This window comes from Homarus americanus, unplaced genomic scaffold (genome assembly GCF_018991925.1).
Source record: "Homarus americanus isolate GMGI-L3 unplaced genomic scaffold, GMGI_Hamer_2.0 scaffold23578, whole genome shotgun sequence".
NCBI lineage: Eukaryota > Metazoa > Arthropoda > Malacostraca > Decapoda > Nephropidae > Homarus > Homarus americanus.
The window spans coordinates 8,058,292-8,080,312 of record NW_024733231.1 but is presented as its reverse complement, the minus strand read 5'-3'; the positions used below and the strand labels follow the sequence as shown (position 1 = coordinate 8,080,312).

General features: G+C 42.5%; 1 protein-coding gene across 1 annotated transcript in view; it reads left to right on the top strand.

The window, feature by feature from the left end:
- Positions 1-7,334: 7,334 nt before the first annotated feature.
- The window catches only part of LOC121869500 (serine/threonine-protein kinase 3-like), a gene marked incomplete at its 3' end in the record, with an annotated part of 50,571 nt that continues 35,884 nt past the window's right edge, over positions 7,335-22,021 (top strand). Inside the window, 1 exon segment of the mRNA XM_042370855.1 lies at positions 7,335-7,389. Coding sequence (XP_042226789.1) covers positions 7,335-7,389 — 55 coding nt within the window.

Below are 22,021 nucleotides of genomic sequence, written 5' to 3'. Positions count from 1 at the left end.
CATGAATGAAGAAAGACCATATACCCCCCATTGTTTTATGAATGTAACCCTTCTTGTGACTGTTTTAAATATTTTTTGAACCTTACCTTTTTATAAGTGTTTTATTGTTTGAGTAGAATAAGGAAATTCAGCTGGGGATACAGTCATGTTTCTGAATTGATATGTATTTATTGATTGGTGTGGTATAAGTAGTTAGTGTTTGTGTTGGAAGAAATCTCTCAGTAGATTAATGATGCTGAGTTTTGCTGTCTTGTCTTACTTAGGAAAATTTTTTTCACTGCCATTTCAATTATGTTTTATATTAGGAATTTTTCTACTTTTTCTATATATACCTGTACTCGGATTACTCTCGGGCCTTGGCTGAGTCGATGTATCCACAGTACAGTAACTCGGCTGAGAATTCTGATTATGGCATTTAAGCAAAGATGATGAAGACACTAGGTTTTTGTAGCCAACCTGAACTAGTACAAGATATACTAACACTTAAGAATTTTTCTTCAGATAATGCAAAACAAGTTAGCAATGCTTTTTTGTTTGAATTTATACTGTATACTAATCTGTATTGCAATGCTAAAAAGAGGTACCATTACTTAGAGCTTGTGAGGTCTGCTGCTACTTTCTAAACATTTTAAACATATATAGAGGATGTTTATAAATTATGTCTGAGCTATTTTAAACTAATAATTTCAAGTACATTGTATAGGAACTCGTTGATTTTATTGGGCTTCTCAGACAGCTCAATAGTCTCTCTCCCGCTCTCTTCTCACATCAAGTATAATAAAACTAGCACATTCTGTATATGATATTCTTGAGGTTATAAGATTTTAAATGGGTCAGATAATTCATGAACATCCTTTATATTCTACTACAAGTGAGATTTTAAGTGTAAGTATAAGTAGTTAGGTTTATAGTGGCCCGCTGGAGAGATGTTTTCAGTTATTGGGAACAGTTACATATTCCTTAACAAATAAGAGAGAAATTTCTGTTGTTGTACAGAAACTGGAAAATTTAGGCCCACCTTGTCAAAAATACTGTATAGAATATGAACATTGGCGATGTTATTTGTGAGTTGAGAAAAGGGTGATTCAGGCGGGAACTAAACTGTATCGTGGTCTTTCATTGCAAATTGTGTCAGTAAGCACTCCTGTGCTGGTGCAGCCCCTCCTGCTCACCAGTATCTCACACTGAGAGCACAAATGCTGGATCAGTGTACTGGCCCAATCACCACCTAAGTTCCTCCCACTAGCCTCGTAGGCTCATCTCTAAGGGTACAATCTGGGTCTGGAACACGCAACCCAATGTTAAGTAAAATGAAAAAAAAGTGTTTCATCTTACCAATGCAAGCTGTCGGAAGACTGCAAGGGGGTGAGATTTCCAACCATGGCCAAGTGTACCAGAGGGATAACAATAACACTACTGTACTTGTGGTGGTCTCAACACAAAGCTACTTTATGGGTATTTTATCTATGGTTTTTACTGGAACACTATGGCTTTATATTCTGTATAAGATGAACAAATTTTTTTTAACTACTGTAGTATACCCATTGTGTTTACTGTGTTGTAGTTGAGATTATTATTGAGTTTTACTTCATTTGTGTTTCATTTTTACTGTACTGTATTTGTGTTTCATTTTATTTGTGTTTCATTTTACTTGTGTTTCATTTTACTTGTGTTTCATTTTTCTGTACAGTAAGCCCTTGTTATTCATGGGGGTTAAGTTCTAAGGAATGACAAATAAGCAAAATTGCAATTAGCAATTAATATCACTTTAGTGCGCTACTGTATACCTATACCAAACAACTGACCAGCCATGGCAGCACTCATCCCCTCTTTTAACTTGTCTAGTAATTCAACTTTCTTTGTCAGGGTCATTGCTGACTTCTGCCTTTTACATTTCGCTCCACTAGCACTGACACTAGGCAGTCTTTTAGGAGCCATTTTACTTAGAAACTAAAGATTTGATTACAACACAAAACATGCTGCATCACAGGCAATGGTTGAGCACAAACAAGGAGGAGACGGTGTGGGGGTGACTTGTTGCACTGCGGGAGAGGCTCACAGGCTAGCCACCATCTGCTTGCTGGGAATGACAAGGGTTTACTGTATTTGTTTTTCTTTTTACTTGTATTTTATTTATATTTGTCTTTATTTCCTAGTTTTAAGTTTCTGTTGATATTGTAGTAAGAATGAGACTGACTGGTTAATTGACTTGAGGATTTTCACAGTACTGGTCTGGATAACTTGTGAATTATTAGCCCCTTGAGTACAGGATTAGTGTTTGAGGAATAACTTATCATACTCAAAAGATTAACCCCTAGGCTTTAGGTCACATCATATGACGTGCGCCTGTAGACCTTCAAGTCATGTCATGTGACATTTTTATATTTTGCGAGAGTATTTGAATAAAGAGGACGGGCCTGGCTAGATTATGTTGTGAGGTAGGTATTTATCTTTCACTCACTCACACATGAGAGCCTCCCAGTCTCTTCTCAGCTTTTGTGGTGTAAGAATCTTGCCCTTGGACTTACTTTTTACTTTTACTCCCCCCCTTCACCACTGATTGGCTCGTTGGCCACTTGGACGGTCGGTCACGTCTGTTACACACTGTCGGCATGTACTGGCTCCTGAATATATCAGAACCTGCTCCAGTGTTGATCAAGTCTGGCTTTGAATGAGCTCACTCTCTGGCAGATTGTTCCAAGAGTTCACAACTCTCACTCCTAAAAAGTTTGCCCTTTGTGGGGCGGACGTCCGCCAGCTCCAGGTATGTACATTTGGTTGGGTAGTGCCCCCTGAGATGTTTATACACTTTGATTAGGTCTTCCCTCGCCCGTCTGTAGTATAAGCTAGGTAGTTGCAGGCGTTCTAACCTCTGGGTAACTGAGGTACCGTAGAGCAGGCACCAGTCTGTTGGCCCTCCTTTGAACATTTTTCAATCAATTGACAGTTTTCACCAGGTGTGTGTCTCTCTTCCCCCTCCCCACCCCAGCACAAGCCTGGTGTTGTGATCAATTACTGGTTCAGTAATAATGATCATTAATAGTGTAAACAGTACAACAAGTGTCCTGTACCTCATACTGCCTACAAGTTAGTGTTGTTTACCTTGTTACCACTGCGTCACACACACGCCACTTCACGAACATTCTCGACTGTTTCCAGCCCGTGTTGCCAACCTGTGGTAAGGACATGTATTTATGCCCTGTTTATATCATGGATGGCCAGTATGTAAAACTAGGATTGATTTTTGTGTGTTCCCAAATATACTGGAGGGGGGGGTGGGGGTTATACTGATTATAACCCAAAGCCCAGTGGTTAAGACATACAGTAAAACCTCCATATAATCTTAGATGGGGGTTTCCCATCCAACGTACCCTCGTTATAATGGACTTTCCTTTCCACATTGTGCGTTAAGTAGAGGTTTCACTGGACTTGGGTCACTGTGTTCCGGGGGTTAAATCTTTGTACTCGAGGGTTTAGGTTACTGTAATCATTCCATTTACTCAGGATTTGGCATTGTACTAAAGGAGTTATACAGTGGATCCATAGCATACCATTGTTGAAAATGTGTGACTTATCAAAGGATCACCTGAAAACTAAGCACCCCAGATTATTTCACCTGATGATTAAATAACCTAACCTGACCCCCCCCCCTCACACACCCTGCAGGTAGCATTAGTCAGTTTAAATAAACTAGAGGGGGTTTAATATTCAGGTGATCCTTATCAAATTTGTAAGTTCAAGCACAAAAGTAAAAACAAAACAAAATATTGAACTCCCAAATACTGTAAATACAATACGGCACCAGTCATCTTATTAGTTACTGAATAAAGTGGAAGTCTGTTCTCTTTTTTGGTTGTGGTCATCCTGCAACATAGTGGGAAAGGGCTTGTGAGAGTGGGAAAAAAAATGATTGTATGAAAACAATGTTTAATAAGTTCATGAAGGTTTATGATTTACTGAAGACTTTAATGTATTTATTTATTTATTTATTTATATTTTTTTTTAGGAATGAACAGCAGAGAATTTGTCAGGTGTGTTTATAGGTAAATCTTAATGAATTTATTCCCCACATACAGTATTATTGTAGAGAAATGTTTGGTTTGAATATACTGTAGTTATCTCATTCACTATTGTCCGTGATCCTTACAAGGCTCTTTCTGATTTTTGCAAGGTGGCCAGAGGTGATGATCATTATACTCTATACAACTAATGTCTTAAATCTTCCTAAATGTTCACTCTGATTTGTGCCAGTTTCTTGCATCTTTAGTCCTGTGAGTGGATCACAGAACTAATTTGAGTCAGTGAGCTCTCATCTTTGCACACATTTATGTAAAAAGCCGTAGTTTTCAGATATATATATATTTATATTTTTTATATTATTAGAATAAATTTTAAAAGTATAGTGTTTGTCTTTCATTACATAGCAAGTAGTGGTGTCTGCAGGTTGGCCAAGGTGTTGTGTGTTAACTCATGGGATGGTTAAAGCCATTTATGTTCAGTCTTGAGACCTGATTCTTGATAACATTAACCTGTACATCAAACAACTAGAGTGGCACACATCAGGGATTGGATTCTCAAGTTCACAGGCTGCATTTTCCTCGTAACTGAAGATATTAAAGTGAGTTGGTGATGGGAAGAACTTCCAGCCATAAAACTTGCTTCAACTTAGCCTGATAACAGCTGGGACACCTTGCTACCAGGTAATCCACACACATTTGAAAAACAATTTGTATGAGTAATTGTCAAATATAGAAGAAGGGGAATGTTTATGGTGTGCTTTGGTGGAAATAAATACTGTACTGTTCAGTGATATCTCCGTTAGCCGGAACAATTGGTGCATAGAACTTCCGGGAATGAGTAATTTCCGGGTAACGAGACGACTCAAAGCCCGAGAAAAATCCCTCATCCTCAAAATTTTCCAGGTACCGGGAAAAAAAAAATTCCAGGTACCGGAAAATTTTTTTTTTTTCGGAAAATCGCTCCCAAAGCCAGAATTTTTTGGAAATTTTCAACTTTGGGAAAGATTTTCCGAGAAAATTTCAATTCCGGCTATCGGAGAGTTCTGGGTTTGAGGGATTCCGGCTATCAGAGAGTTCCGGGTTTGAGGGATTCCGGCTATCAGAGAGTTCCGGGTTTGAGGGATTCCGGCTATCAGAGAGTTCCGGGTTTGAGGGATTCCGGCTATCAGAGAGTTCCGGGTTTGAGGGATTCCGGCTAACGGAGATATTACTGTCACTATATTAATGCATATAGCAAGTTTATAATGTACCTACTGTATTTGCTATTTACCAGCGATATATGGGAGACTCAACATATGATAACCAGACACACACACACACCTGGTGTACTGTCATAAGAAACACACAGTTGATCACATAAGAGATCCTCATGGTGGAGATCAGTTTATACACCCTAAGTGGAAATGGTCTTCACTCATGGTACAGAGAAAATACAAGAGCTCTTAATAACTAGATCATGTTCAGCCAAAATGTTTCACGTGGTAGTGTGAGCAGAAGGAACAATCAACACTGTACTTGACTGCCTTCATTTTCCTAATACTGTAGTGAAATTAAGTACCCATTCACAGCTGGGTTAACTGAGGGTGCCAGACATAAACCAAACACCCTTGTGACAGGAGGTGAACACTATTGTATACGAGTATAAATATTTAACCTATGAGATAATTCCACCTTGACAAGACTTACAGTATTTGTATGTTTAACCTCTCAAATAGTGTCACTGTCATTACTTAATATACCAAGAGGAATATGAGAGTTGGACTGTGCCTTTCTCTATACTGAACTGTACTGTATTGTACATTGTCTATATACATGTTGAACTACAGTCAACCCTCGACTTACGACGGGGTTAGGGACCGACTACCAGGTCGTAAGTCGAAAATGCGAAAATAATACAGAAAATCTGAAATGGTTGTCTCTTTTTCTTCTCGGCACCACGAGAACTCGCACTTTTATGCTTGCCAGCCATTTTAATGAGAATTACAAACGAAAATTTTGTCAGTACACAGCGCAATCACTAACGTCGGGACTCGAAAATACGTAATTTGAAAAATATTTTATACGACTGCGGCGGTCGTATGTCCAGGTGGTCGTAAGTCGAGGAGTACCTGTATATACACGGGGTCCCCTGGTTACAAACGGGTTCCGTTCCTGGGGACGTTCTTAAGTTGGATTTGTACTAAGTCGGAACACATACTATGTGCACACCGTACTTACAGAACAAAGTTTAAAATCCCACTATATCATAGCCTACTTGTCTGCCACAATAGGTGAGGGACCAACTATACTCGTCTGCCACGTTAGGTGAGGATCAACTACTTGTCTGCCACAATTGGTGAGGGATCAACTATACTCGTCTGCCACATTAGGTGAGGGATCAACTATACTCGTCTGCCACATTAGGTGAGGGATCAACTATACTCGTCTGCCACATTAGGTGAGGGATCAACTATACATGTCTGCCACAATAGGTGAGGGATCAACTATACTTGTCTGCTACATTAGGTGAGGGACCAACTATACTCGTCTGCCACATTAGGTGAGGGATCAACTATACTCGTCTGCCACATTAGGTGAGGGATCAACTATACTTGTCTGCCACAATAGGTGAGGGATCAACTATACTCGTCTGCCACATTAGGTGAGGGATCAACTATACTTGTCTGCTACATTAGGTGAGGGACCAACTATACTCGTCTGCCACATTAGGTGAGGGATCAACTATACTTGTCTGCCACAATAGGTGAGGGATCAACTATACTCGTCTGCCACATTAGGTGAGGGATCAACTATACTTGTCTGCCACATTAGGTGAGGGATCAACTATACTTGTCTCCCACATTAGGTGAGGGATCAACTATACTTGTCTGCCACATTAGGTGAGGGACCAACTATACTCGTCTGCCACATTAGGTGAGGGATCAACTATACTCGTCTGCCACAATAGGTGAGGGATCAACTATACTTGTCTGCCACATTAGGTGAGGGACCAACTATACTCGTCTGCTACATTAGGTGAGGGACCAACTATACTTGTCTGCCACAATCGGTCAGGATCAGTTGTATGTTTTTGCACTTTTAAAAACTTCCTTGTTCACGGTAAGCATCAATACGTTAAAAATCCGCCAGGTTAAGTCATGGCCCTTATGTGCCCATGGCCCTTATGTGTCCATGGCCCTTGTGTGTCCATGGCCCTTGTGTGTCCATGGCCCTTGTGTGTCCATGGCCCTTGTGTGTCCATGGCCCTTATGTGTCCATGGCCCTTATGTGTCCATGGCCCTAAAGTAAAATTAAAAGTAACAGTGCGCAACAGAGATGTGGCCGATCTCCCAAGCGGCTAGAGAGCTGATGAGTGGTGAAGAGGATAGAGGTAAGTAATAGTTCTGTTCATTCACCCAAATCTATTCCTTCCCTGATCCTCTCAAGTCTCACCCTCAATTTTCTTCATTAATATCTTCTAAACATATCCCCGCATTATTAATTATTTGACCAGGTTATTTTACTCATGAAAAATATTTCTCTCGTAACTTTATTCAAGCTTTGACATACTTTTTATGTATGTCTGTAGGATATTTACAAATTAATTAGACGTAAAGGAAGAAGCAGAGGAGGGAGGTAGAGGCACTGTGGATGTTCCTCAAGTACTTATAAAGAAAATATTTTCGAGTCAGACCCAATGTGGTATAAGATGTGTAACCCTCAATGACCTCTGATTGTGTAGAGTAATTTTATTAATATGTCGTAATAATAAATTCTTTAGCATAATTTTGGTGATTGGTTGTTTAATAAAACTGGAGATTCAGACTCTATATTTTATTTACAAATATAAATACTGTAGTGACAAATTGATGTACATATACAATGCATATACAGCGATGATTTTATAATGGAAGTAGTATGTAACTGCTGTTTGAAGTAGAAATAAATACAAATCCCTATAAAACATAGAGTAACAAGCTTGTTCTGTAGTTACTGTGTGTATACAAAATAAAGAAAGTTATGTTATATATCTAACACGAACAAATAATACCAAAACTAAAATACATTCCTAAAATAGATAAACTTAAAATAATATAACAAATATTAAGAAAATCATCATATATTAATAATAAATCAGATAAACTAAATTATTTTATTACATTAAGAAGAATAGAAGGTATAAATAAGAAGTGTTCGTGGTAATTACACTCAACATAAAGTACCTTACCTCAAGAGGGATAGACGCTTACCGGCGGTCACTTGTCGATATAGAGACGAGTATTATGGGTAACTCACTACAGTAACTCACTACAGTAACTCCTCCAGTGTTAGTGTCACCAAATGATGTTATGATAAGGCTTAACCCACCACTGTGCTTTTTAAATGGGGTCGTGGTAGGTGATTTGTTTTACTGAGGATTGTGTGTAACGGAAGGAGAAGGACAAGATGAGTGTGGAGAATAAAGAAACCTCAGAGAATAAAAGGTAAGAGAAGCCTATTGGGGAGATGTTTTCTATGTTTTTTTATTGTTTTATTATTATCTCACTTTTATGGTGTTTTAAGGTCTATATAATGAGCTGTTTTTGGGTTTTATTTGTGGTTCCTGTTTTATGTTTTATGGTTATTCAGTATTCTTGTAGTGATGTGGTTTTTTTATTGTTTTTTATAATAATATTTGGTATTTATTGAAAGTATAGTGATATGAATAATGTACTGTATGATATAGTTCTTAAGTGTTATGTCTTGGTAAGTTTCAACAAATATAAATTGAAGATATTTTGATTATATTAAAATTAATGTTATTATTGGATACAGGTTAATAAATTTTGATGTTTTGGGTTAATTTAGTTTTTGGGTTTTATTCTTTTCTGTGATTTTGATATTATATGGAGGGAAAAAAAATGAATAAAGTTATTTTGTAGCCTTATAAATGTTTTGGGTGTTATTTAAAAACAGTGGCCCGGGTTACAAAAGCCATTTAAGGAAAAATCTATAGAAGGGATATGGTTTTATTTTGAGACTAAAGCCAGACAGAGGTGTGGAGGAACAAGTCTTCAGGTCAGGTGGTTGGGCCTCTGGTTGTTAAGGAGTAAGACTGTTTACCTGGGCATCAAGGTGTGTTGTTGAGGTCATTGTCTGAGCGTTTTATAAATATTATTATTTTATTTGTAAACGGTGAACCTTGTGACCAGGTGAAGGAATGTGATTATAACAGTACCTTAGTCTCAACATTATGAATTAACAGATGTTTATTGTGGTCCAACACTGTCAGCCCCCCCTCAATAGGTTGGGTTTGTAAGGTCAGGTTCTATTAATTTCCATGATGTGACGTCTTAATTTATGTGTTAAACAATTTAGCTTAATATTGAGGTTGATATACTGTACATCAGCAATGGCGAGAGTTATCGTTTCGTACACTTCTGGTCTGGGTAACTTCTGGTCGGCTACACCGGTGTTATTTTACTTTTGGACAACACGGGACTCTTGTGTATTTTATCTTTACTATCTGTAGGTTTGTCAGTTAAGATGCTCTTCTTCTATGATGTTTCTCTCGCTTAGAATTGTCTAAACTGTTCAGGACAAAGATATAATTCCTAAGATTCTCGTGTTGTCCAAAAGTAAAAAATTATCAACATTTTGTGCAAATGTTTGTGTAATAATTATACACCCAGTCGGTCAGTGAAATACCAGAATAGGTTAGGTTCTTGTATTATGTTTTTAACCCCACATTTTCCCTCTGCTTCAAAGCCCTGGTCACCTTTGGTGGGGTCAAGTTTGACAGGGCAGGAAGGGTCTTAACTCAATAATTATGCATTTCCTCAAACTTTAATTATCTCAGGATGAAAAACTGAATCTAATTTATTTTTTTCGTATCTAAATAGTAAGTCAGTGTTTGTGGAATAGTTGCCAATATTTTGAGACAATGATAATAAAATTTCTTTTCCTACGTTAATAATTATAATACTGATGATAATACTGTAGTAATAATGGTTAGCTAATGATGATACAATAATGCAGTATCCCAAATAGGACTGATACAACTTACTATTAATAATACAGTACTGTACTTAGTTGGTAGGTTGGATATGCAATTTTCTGACCACCTGTAATAATACTAAGTACACGTATAACGGTACGGTACAGTATAGTTTCATCATGCACATTGTACTTAACTTACCTGGGGTGGAAGTTTGATTATTGTGTTATTATGAACGTTGGTTACTATTGGGTTCGTGTGGGCAATTGAGACAAAACTTCATATTGGGGGAAGTTCATCAATAGGTCATTGGTGTGCATTGTGTTTGTCATTTGTCACATGCAAGATGACTTCATTACAGCGAAGTACTGTATTGTTCCGGGAAAATTGGGGACAAAAACCTGAATGGGAAGAGTTGGTCCTCCACCTGATTTCCTTTCGTCTTGTTGTAAGAAATAAGTTTTCTAATATAGAAATTTTTACTCGGGTGGCTGGATAAACCCTGGCGATTATCCTTAAATATTACCGAGAGTCGTATAAACTTTCATGATCGTTTTTAAGGCCATTTTCCAGTGTTGGGTTAGTCATGATTACCTAATGGCAGCTCACCAGGCAGCAGTCTCTTGCTGCTTCACTCAAAAGGCACTTAACTGTGGTGTTATTTCCTGGGGAGACTCTGGGATAAAAACCATCACGTGAACCAACCACTGAAACCCAGTCTACTGGTAATGGATCCTTTAATTGTCGGTAATTTGGTATATAATTGGTGATTGATGGTTTATTTCTGAAGAGTTTTCATTAAAAGGTTTATTTTAATGCATGAAATTCAAATCTGGTGAGGAGTCAGGAAAAGACATCTTCTGAATTTTGTACACAGTGGCAGGTACAGTCACAATCCAAAGTTTCTACACCCCCTGGCTGGGTGTTCACCGAGGCCAGGTTTGAGGTAAGGCTGGGTGATCGGACGCAGACATTCGATCACCACAACACTCCGAGACTCACAGCACACGAGCATGGAAGGAAATTGTTACGAATTTTGGCATGACATGAACCTGCATAACAAAATTTAATTCATAACATTGTTGGCACATAACAATAGCAAGTTAGGAGTGAGGCATGAGAAACCTGGGCTGTTCTTGACCCAGTTATGAATATTGTTAAACATCACTTGTTGATGGACTAAAGGTTTAATCATATGTGTCACTAGTTGTAATATTGGTGACCTCTGTGCCATAACTCTCATAATCTGAGACATTATGAAGTGAAATTTAAAAACTAAAAGAAACAGTAGACAGGAAACAAGGCAAGTGACCAAGAAGTAGTCACTAATGACGACACACACCCAGGCTGAGGGTCCAGGTCTTCGGCAGAGTCGCCGCTCTGGACCAGACAAAAATTGTTTGGGTGATACCATGATTAATGTGAACTGCAACATCCCAAGTCAAAATACTCCCCTGTAGTTACTGATACACCATTAAATATAGTAAACATGACTACAGTATATGAATTCCTAGTATATGTGAAACCATAATATTCCCAGGGTTATGGTAATACATGTACAGTATAGGCCTCACCTTGTCGACTCACCGCTCACTCCCTCGACGAAATTCGGCCCCAGCCACCCTTTACTGTATATATGCTGCCCTGATGATTCATGTGTAATACGAGGACTCATCTAGTGGTTCCAAGCCAGTGTTTTGGGACCGGGCAAAGTTTTTCATGCTCCAATCTTAACATGTTATTGTTATGTGTGGCAACAATGTTATAAATGCATTTGATATGCAAGTTCATGTCGTGTCAAAGTTTGTAATAAGTTCCTTCCTGTGCTCGTGTGCTATGAGTCTCGGAGTGTTGTGGCGGTGGAATGTGAACCTCACCATCGTAGGGCATCGTTACCACATTGCTGAACTAGTCTGCGTCCGATCACCCAGCCTTACCTCAGCCCTGGCCTCGACGAACACCCAGCCAGGGGTGGTGTGTCGAAACTTTGGATTGTGACTGTACAATACACCTTCAGTGAATTGAGAAAAACATCTAATGTGCTGTGCTTGATGAGACATATTTCAGTAATTGTTTTATGGAGATGTTTGGTGTTTTTCTTGTCATTTCTTGGTAGTTTCAAAGATTTTATTCCTTTCTTTACCATTGTATTTACATTGTGTGTATTAAAACAAACATATTAGTGAAGACCCTAAAGAAAACAAAGCAATTTAAAGGTGGTGACCCGAGAACACATCTTAACCCAAAGTTGTTACATGTGGAGAGATTTACAGAACAGGTATAATACTTCAGCAGGTAAACCATTTATATTCCTTTGAATAAGCTTCGGATAACTTTGTTTGTACTTCAAAAAAATCACAACTAATGATCATTAATGACAATTTCCAAAGTACGTGTATAGTGCTGTATTATTTTGGCATTATTTTTGTCCTGAGCACTAGTGTATTTCCACCACAACATCCACCAATTCCATTTTGACTGTTTACACAGCTGTATCTTACACATGATATTTCCAGCAACTGTGCTGCCACATAATGTGATTGATCAGAGAGAGGATGAGCCTACCTAAGTTACCTATCATAGGGTGGAAGAACTGTTTTATTAGTTCAGGTTGGGTAAGGTTAAATGAACCTGACCCAATGTTGTGACTGTATGGTAAGGCCACAGGGAAGTGTTTGTTATCAGATCACGTGCCACAAATGGTGTTGGCTTGATTTAGTGAATGAAAGTCCATTATTTGTAGCAAGAACTCTAGAAAACCATGTATCAAAAATATGAATTCCACATCAGTATTTGCTATGCCCTTGAGGTAAGAAAACTGTTTAAGAATAATACAGTACAGTATATAGATTCTGTGGCACATTTGATCACAGGTAAAAGATAACATTTGAAATTATGGTAATTGTATTTTTTTATTTTATTTTTTTATTTATTTTTTTATTTTTATTTTTTGCAAAAACTTGAACTGTACATGAATGTGGTGTTGAACATGGATAATTTATTCCAAGTTGTAATGTTGCAGGTTTCCTGACATTCTAATGAGTTAGTCAGTCAGTTTGTAGTAAAGCCGTTATGCTTACCTGTGGTGTAATGGTCAGCGTGCACGCCTCACAAGCGAGCAGACCCAATTTTGATCCCCGGGCAGGGTGAAATTATGGGCAAGTTTCTTTATGCCATTTGCCTCTGTCTACCCAGCAGTAATTGGGGACCTGGATGTTAATCGATTTGTGGATCATATTCCGGGGTAATGGTTAGCCAGTGCAGGGAGGCTGTGGGACGTAACTAGCATACAGCTCCTCCCTGACTTACGTCCACCCTCACTTACGACCTGCCTCAGTCGTACCAAAATTTGGTCAAACTATGTATTTTTGAGTCCCAAAGTCAGTACACAGACAAAATTTTCGTTTGTAATTCACTTTAAAATGGCTGGCAAGCTTAAAAGTGAGTGTTTTGTGGTGCTGAGAAGAAAGAGAGACACCCATTTTAGAATTTCTATGCATTAAGCATTTCCGACTTACGACCCGGATGTCGGTCCCTAACCCCGTTGTAAGTCGGGGAGGAGCTGTATTTTATAAATTTCTTGTGGGGAAAATTGATTCTGTTAACGTTGTGTTTTACAAGAACATAACTGTGACGTTAAGCGAGGACTTCCTGTACTGTGAAAGTGACAATACTGCTGTAACACCCTGGCTTATCGGACAGACAAACCTCATCACGGTGTTTCTCCCAATGGCCAAGAAATTGTGTTCACCTTGTTCTCTTGCTTGGGGTTAGGTTAGGTTTCTTGACGATCATTCAATTCGTGGCCGTCACGAGAGACAACATTCGTTCATCTATTAACCTCTGCTTAAAAGTAAATGTTTGAGCTGTTGTGCTCCTAGTTGATGTCTGTACTTGATCAATGTACTCTCCAATAAATGTACAAGCAGTACTGTAGTTTGTTACAGCCCTGTTTGAACATAATTAAATTTTCTTTAATGGATTGTACCAGATCATGTGGTGTAGATGTATGGCACAGTCACCCAAAAAAGTCCTGTCGCGAACCATGAACCCCGAGATTCAGACTCGTGAACCCGAAGCAGTAGACACTGATACATTATTCTGTCCATAAATGCTTCGGATTCAAGAGTCTGAATCTCTGGGTTCATGGTTCGCGACAGGACTTTTTTGGGTGACTGTACAGTGTCACCAAGGATCCCAACATGATTTCAGTACTTTTGAATTTTCTGTCCACATTTTTGGGGGGATATGGCACCTGACAATGTGCATTACCGTGGCTGCAGCGGTAGAGTGGTTACGGTGTTTGCCTCTTGTTCTGGGGGGTCTGTAGTTTGATCCCCAGGCACTCCCAGTTCACTCAGGTGTAAACAAGTACAGTACCTAAGTTGACACCTTGGGGAAGTGAAGGCTGTCGAGTGTAGTGCTGGCCGTGTTGCCTCCTTGTGTACCAAAGGCCTCGTCGACCACTGTACCTGTATACGACGAGGCCACTGTTACCTCTACCCTTATTTAATTTAACCCAAGTATTACCAGATTGTCTTATTAATTTATCTTAATACTGTACAAGTTCAAAATGTCTATTTACCAACGCTGAAGGTATTTAAGAAGACAGAAATATCAATATTTATTTATATCCCTTCTAATGCTGCGCCAGTCTCCAATGCCTCTCTTTTGTATCTCTGTATCAACATTTCAAAACATCCTGCACTAGATATCTAATCGTGAGCAAGAGGATGCTGATAGGTCTGTCTCTGGGTATAGTATCTGTTGACGCTGCTTTCAGTTTTGATGAAAGAGAAAAAATGTAAAGTTGTACAGTATTTGTCGTCTATCTTGACCACCAGGGGATACAGTGGATGTGGTTATTATGCCCAGGAAGGTTGTCACAGAACCACCTTTAATGCCTGTTGTCATCACCTGTAAATCTTGTAGTAAATTTTGGTAAATCTTGTAGTAAATTTTGGTTAATCTTGAAGTAAATTTGGGTTTATCTTGTAGTAAATTTTGGTTAATCTTGTAGATTGTAGTAAATTTTGGTTAATCTTGTCGTAAATTTTGGTTAATCTTGTATCAAATCTTGGTTAATCTTGTAGTAAATTTTAGTAAATTTAGGATAATCTTGTAGGAAATTTAGGTAAATCTTGTAGTAAATTTTGGTTAATCTTGTAGCAAATTTAGGATAATCTTGAAGTAAATTTCGGTTAATCTTGTAATCAATTTAGGTTAGTGGTAATCTTGTAATGAAATTTACCATTAAAATAATGTCCTAAAAAATTATATTTGTGAATGTTTTCTCTTGTAAATGTAAAAAATAAAAATAAAATCAGAGCATTGTTAAAGGTGTGAACCCTTATGGTATGATGACCAACTGTTATTCAAGAGACCGTCATCATATTTAAAGTGTATAGGGGTCGTACTCGAGGTGGTAAGGGTCGAGTCATTGTATCCAGATTAAGGGATCTAATTCACCTGAAGCATCTCCACCCCAGCTTATTTCACCTGAGGATTAACCACCCTGATGTTATTTGGGGGATGAGGTTAAGTTTGGTTAGGTTATGGTGGTTAGGTTAGGGTGGTTAAGTTAGGTTTATGGTGGTTAGGTTAGGTTTATGGTGGTTAGGTTAGGGTGGTTAGGTTAGGTTAGGGTGGTTAGGTTAGGTTTATGGTGGTTAGGTTAGGGTGGTTAGGTTAGGTTTAGGGTGGTTAGGTTAGGGTGGTTAGGTTAGGTTTGTATCATTTGCCTGTGCTGTTCTTTTGCAGACAGGAAATACTGTTGTGACGTACAGTACAAGTTCTTATCTGTAGGATAAAGTTCATATTGTATTTCATAATGGTGGTGTAGTGTGTGTGCGTGCGTGCGTGCGTGCGTGCGTGTGTGTGTGTGTGTGTGTGTGTGTGTGTGTGTGTGTCACATACAGTAGAATAATTATATTTTTATGCCACTTTACAATAAAATGATATTGATGGCCAACAGCACACATGATAGCTTTCATTGTCAGTACAATAATTAATTACATAGTCTAGTCACACTTTGTTTGGTGATCAGTACTCCAAATATAGTACAGTACTGTGCTTTATAACACATGGGCTCTACTGTACGGGTTATTTGCCCCAGAGAATTTACCTTGGTGAATACTCAAATAAAAAAGGTGATGTGAAGAAAGTTAAGTGGTGGGGATAAACCAGAAAGGTACAGTGTTAGGCCAAGTCGGTAATGAATACAGTATAAGAGTGGTGCAGGTCTTGGTGTGCTCCTCCTGGTTGAATACAGTATAAGAGTGGTACAGGTCTTGGTGTGCTCCTCCTGGTTGAATACAGTATAAGGGTGGTACAGGTTCTTGGTGTGCTCCTCCTGGTTGAATACAGTATAAGAGTGGTACAGGTCTTGGTGTGCTCCTCCTGGTTGAATACAGTATAAGAGTGGTACAGGTCTTGGTGTGCTCCTCCTGGTTGAATACAGTATAAGAGTGGTACAGGTCTTGTGTGCTCCTCCTGGTTGAATACAGTATAAGAGTGGTACAGGTCTTGTGTGCCCTCCTGGTTGAATACAGTATAAGAGTGGTACAGGTCTTGGTGTGCCTCCTGGTTGAATACATAAGGGGGGTACAGGTCTTGTTGCTCCTCCTGGTTGAATACAGTATAAGGGTGGTACAGGTCTTGGTGTGGTGCTCCTGGTTGAATACAGTATAAGAGTGGTACAGGTCTTGGTGTGCTCCTCCTGGTTGAATACAGTATAAGAGTGGTACAGGTCTTGGTGTGCTCCTCCTGGTTGAATACAGTATAAGAGTGGTACAGGTCTTGGTGTGCTCCTCCTGGTTGAATACAGTATAAGAGTGGTACAGGTCTTGTTGTGCTCCTCCTGGTTGAATACAGTATAAGAGTGGTACAGGTCTTGGTGTGCCCTCCTGGTTGAATACAGTATAAGAGTGTACAGGTCTTGGTGTGCTTCTCCTGGTTGAATACAGTATAAGAGTGGTACAGGTCTTGGTGTGCTCCTCCTGGTTGAATACAGTATAAGAGTGGTACAGGTTTTGGTGTGCCTCCTGGTTGAATACAGTATAAGGGTGGTACAGGTCTTGGTGTGCTCTCCTGGTTGAATACAGTATAAGAGTGGTACAGGTCTGGTGTGCTTCCTGGTTGAATACATTATAAGAGTGGTACAGGTCTTGGTGTGCTTCCTGGTTGAATACAGTATAAGAGTGGTACAGTCTTGGTGTGCTCCTCCTGGTTGAATACAGTATAAGAGTGGTACAGGTCTTGTGTGCTCCTCCTGGTTGAATACAGTATAAGAGTGGTACAGGTCTTGGTGTGCTCTCCTGGTTGTACCCAAAACACATTATAGTGGAAGACGTCTCATGAGTCAACAAAAGATAAGGGTGAGTATTGCCGCTTTATCACATGCTTCACTGATAGTTATTCTCAACTACTGTTACAACACACACACACACACACATTACAATACACCCCCCACACACATCACACACACATTCACACATAACACACAACACACAAATACAAAAAAGCATACACACACACACGCATTCACACACACCATTACACTCACACACACTCCACTCCCACACACACTATCCCTCACACACACTACCCCCTCACACACCTCACCCCTCACACACCTTTCCCCACACACACCTCACTTTACACACTCACTTCACCACTCTCACTACCCCCACTCCACTCTCACCTCTACCCACCACACTCACCTCACTTACCTCACTCCACTCTTACACTTTCCCACACCTATTCAATACCTTACACCCACTCACTCCCCCCACACCTATTCACCCTCACACACCCACGCACGCACGTACGTACGAAAGAATGCTCCCATAATCACTGCTACTTGGGAGGGATCTAGATAATGAATGTTATTTTTCTTGGCAACATAAGCTATCATTCTCTCTCTCACAAAATATGAATGTTCTCGCATTGCTCTTTTGGTATAAGAGTTGATGCTCCATAACGTACGTAATATTGTTGATTAGTGTTGTGTGTGTCAGTCATTCTCACGGTCAGAGAAGGCGGGGAGATATTGGTGGAGGAGGGTGAGAGTATTGGTGGTAGGGAGGGTGTGAGAGTATTGGTGGTAGGGAGGGTGTGAGAGTATTGGTGGTAGGGAGGGTGTGAGAGTATTGGTGGTGGGGAGGGTGTGAGAGTATTGGTGGTGGGAGGGTGTGAGAGTATTGGTGGTAGGAGAGTGTGAGAGTATTGGTGGTGGGGAGGGTGTGAGAGTATTGGTGGTAGGGAGGGTGTGAGAGTATTGGTGGTGGGGAGGGGAGAGATTGGTGGTAGGAGGTGAGAGTATTGGTGGGGAGGGTGTGAGAGTATTGGTGGTGGGAGGGTGTGAGAGCATTGGTGGTGGGGAGGGTGTGAGAGTATTGGTGGTAGGGAGGTGTGAGAGTATTGGTGGTGGGGAGGGTGTGGAGAGCATTGGTGGTAGGGAGGGTGTGAGAGTATTGGTGGTGGGAGGGTGTGAGAGTATTGGTGGTAGGGAGGGTGAGAGCATTGGTGGTAGGGAGGGTGTGAGAGTATGGTGGTGGGGAGGGTGAGAGCATTGGTGGTGGGAGGTGTGAGAGCATTGGTGGTAGGAGGTGTGAGAGTATTGGTGGTGGGGAGGGTGTGAGAGCATGGGTGGTAGGGAGGGTGTGAGAGTATTGGTGGTGGGGAGGGTGTGAGAGCATTGGTGGTAGGGAGGGTGTGAGCATTGGTGGTAGGGAGGGTGTGAGAGTATTGGTGGTGGAGGGTGTGGAGAGTATTGGTGGTAGGGAGGGTGTGAGAGTATTGGTGGTAGGGAGGGTGAGAGTATTGGTGGAGGGAGGGTTGGTGGGGGGGAGAGATTGGTGGGGAGGGTGAGAGTATTGGTAGGAGGGTGAGAGCATTGGTGGTAGGAGGGTGAGAGTATTGGTGGTGGGGAGGGTGTGAGAGTATTGGTGGAGGGAGGGTGAGAGTATTGGTGGTGGGGAGGGTGTGAGTATTGGTGGTGGGAGGGTGTGAGAGTATTGGTGGTAGGAGGGTGTGAGAGTATTGGTGGTAGGGAGGGTGAGAGTATTGGTGGTAGGGGAGGGGTGTGAGAGCATTGGTGGTGGGGAGGGTGTGAGAGTATTGGTGGTAGGGAGGGTGAGAGTATTGGTGGTAGGGAGGTGAGAGTATTGGTGGTAGGGAGGGTGTGAGAGCATTGTGGTAGGAGGGTGTGAGAGCATTGGTGGTAGGGAGGGTGTGAGAGCATTGGTGGTAGGGAGGGTGAGAGCATTGGTGGGAGGGTGAGGAGCATTGGTGGTGGGAGGGTGTGAGAGTATTGGTAGGGAGGGTGTGAGAGTATTGGTGGTAGGGAGGGTGTGAGAGTATTGGTGGTAGGGAGGGTGAGAGACAGGTAGGGAGGGTGTGAGAGTATTGGTGGTAGGGAGGGTGTGAGAGTATTGTGAGGGAGGGTGTGAGAGCATTGGAGGAGGGAGATTGGTGGTGGGGAGGGTGTGAGAGAGAGGTGGTAGGAGGGAGGGTGTGAGAGCATTGGTGGTAGGGAGGGTGTGAGAGCATTGGTGGTAGGAGGGTGTGAGAGCATTGGTGGTAGGGAGGGTGTGAGAGCATTGGTGGTAGGAGGGTGTGAGAGCAGGAGGGAGGGTGTGAGAGCATTGGTGGTAGGAGGGTGTGAGAGCATTGGTGGTGGGGAGGTGTGAGAGCATTGGTGGTGGGAGGGTGTGAGAGTATTGGGGAGGGTGAGAGCATTGTGGTAGGGAGGGTGTGAGAGCATTGGTGGTGGGAGGGTGTGAGAGTATTGGTGGTGGGGAGGGTGTGAGAGCATTGGTGGTAGGAGGGTGTGAGAGTATTGGTGGAGGGAGGTGTGGAGAGGAGGGTGTGAGAGCATTGGTGGTAGGAGGGTGTGAGAGCATTGGTGGTAGGGAGGTGTGAGAGTATTGGTGGTAGGGAGGTGAGAGCATTGGTGGTAGGAGGGTGTGAGAGTATTGGTGGTAGGGAGGGTGTGAGAGCATTGGTGGTAGGGAGGGTGTGAGAGTATTGGTGGTAGGGAGGGTGTGGAGAGTATTGGTGGTAGGGAGGGTGGAGTGGAGGTATTGGTGGTAGGGAGGGAGGGTGAGAGCATTGGTGGTAGGAGGGTGTGAGAGCATTGGTGGTAGGGAGGGAGGGTGGGTGGAGGCATTGGTGGTGGGAGGGTGTGAGAGCATTGGTGGTGGAGGAGGGTGTGGAGGTAGGTGGGAGGGTGAGAGATTGGTGGAGGGAGGGTGTGAGGCATTGGTGGTAGGGAGGGTGAGAGCATTGCAGGAGGAGGGTGTGTGAGCATTGGTAGGAGGGTGTGAGAGTATTGGTGGTAGGAGGGTGAGAGCATTGGTGGTAGGGAGGGTGTGAGTGTATTGGTGGTAGGGAGGAGGGTGGGTGTGAGTGATTGTGGTAGGAGGGTGGAGGTATTGGTGGTAGGAGGAGGGTGTGAGTGCATTGGTGGTAGGGAGGGTGTGAGAGTATTGGTGGTAGGAGGAGGGTGGTGAGGTATTGGTGGTAGGGAGGGTGTGAGAGTATTGGTGGTAGGGAGGGAGGGAGGGTGTGGGAGAGTATTGGTGGTAGGAGGTGTGAGAGCATTGGGAGGAGGGAGGGTGGGTGTGAGGACAGGTAGGGTGAGGGTAGGGAGGGTGAGAGGTGGTAGGGAGGGTGGGGTGAGAGTATTGGTGGTAGGAGGGTGTGAGAGCATTGGTGTAGGGAGGGTGTGAGAGTATTGGTGGTAGGGAGGGTGTGAGAGTATTGGTGGTAGGGAGGGTGTGAGAGCATTGGTGGTAGGGAGGGTGTGAGAGCATTGGTGGTAGGGAGGGTGTGAGAGCATTGGTGGTAGGGAGGGTGAGAGTATTGGTGGTAGGGAGGGTGTGAGAGCATTGGTGGTAGGAGGGTGTGAGAGCATTGGTGGTGGGAGGGTGAGAGTATTGGTGGTAGGGAGGGTGAGAGCATTGGTGGTAGGAGGGTGAGAGCATTGGTGGTAGGAGGTGGAGCAGGTAGGGAGGGTGTGAGAGCATTGGTGGTAGGGAGGTGTGAGAGTATTGGTGGTAGGAGGGTGTGAGAGCATTGGTGGTAGGGAGGGTGTGAGAGCATTGGTAGGGAGGGGAGGTGTGAGAGCAGTGGTAGGAGGGTGTGAGAGCATTGGTGGTAGGGAGGGTGAGAGTATTGGTGGTGGAGGGTGAGAGCATTGGTGGTAGGGAGGGTGTGAGAGCATTGTGGTAGGGAGGGTGAGAGCATTGGTGGTAGGAGGGTGTGAGAGTATTGGTGGTAGGGAGGTGTGAGAGTATTGGTGGTAGGGAGGGTGTGAGGAGTATTGGTGGTAGGGAGGGTGAGAGCATTGGTGGTAGGAGGGTGTGAGGCATTGGTGGTAGGAGGGTGTGAGAGCATTGGTGGTAGGAGGGTGTGAGAGCATTGGTGGTGGGAGGGTGTGTGAGAGCATTGGTGGTAGGGAGGTGAGAGCATTGGTAGGGAGGGTGTGAGAGCATTGGTGGTAGGAGGGTGAGAGCATTGGTGGTAGGAGGGTGGAGAGCATTGGTGGTAGGGGAGGGTGGAGAGCATTGGTGGTGGGAGGGTGTGGAGGAGCATTGGTGGTAGGAGGGTGAGAGCATTGGGAGGGGGGGTGAGAGACAGGTAGGAGGGTGTGAGAGCATGGTGGTAGGAGGGGTGAGGCAGGTAGGAGGGTGAGAGCATTGGTGGTAGGAGGGTGAGAGCATTGAGGAGGGTGTGAGAGTATTGGTGGTAGGGAGGGTGTGAGAGCATTGGTGGTAGAGTGGGTGTGAGAGCATTGGTGGTAGGGAGGGTAGGAGAGCATTGGTGGTAGGGAGGGTGTGAGAGCATTGGTGGTAGGAGGGTGAGAGTATTGGTGGTAGGGAGGGTGTGAGAGCATTGGTGTAGGAGGGTGTGAGAGCATTGGTGGTAGGGAGGTGAGAGCATTGGTGGTAGGGAGGGTGTGAGAGCATTGGTGGTAGGGAGGGTGTGAGAGCATTGGTGGTGGGAGGGTGGAGAGCATTGGTGGTAGGGAGGGTGTGAGCAT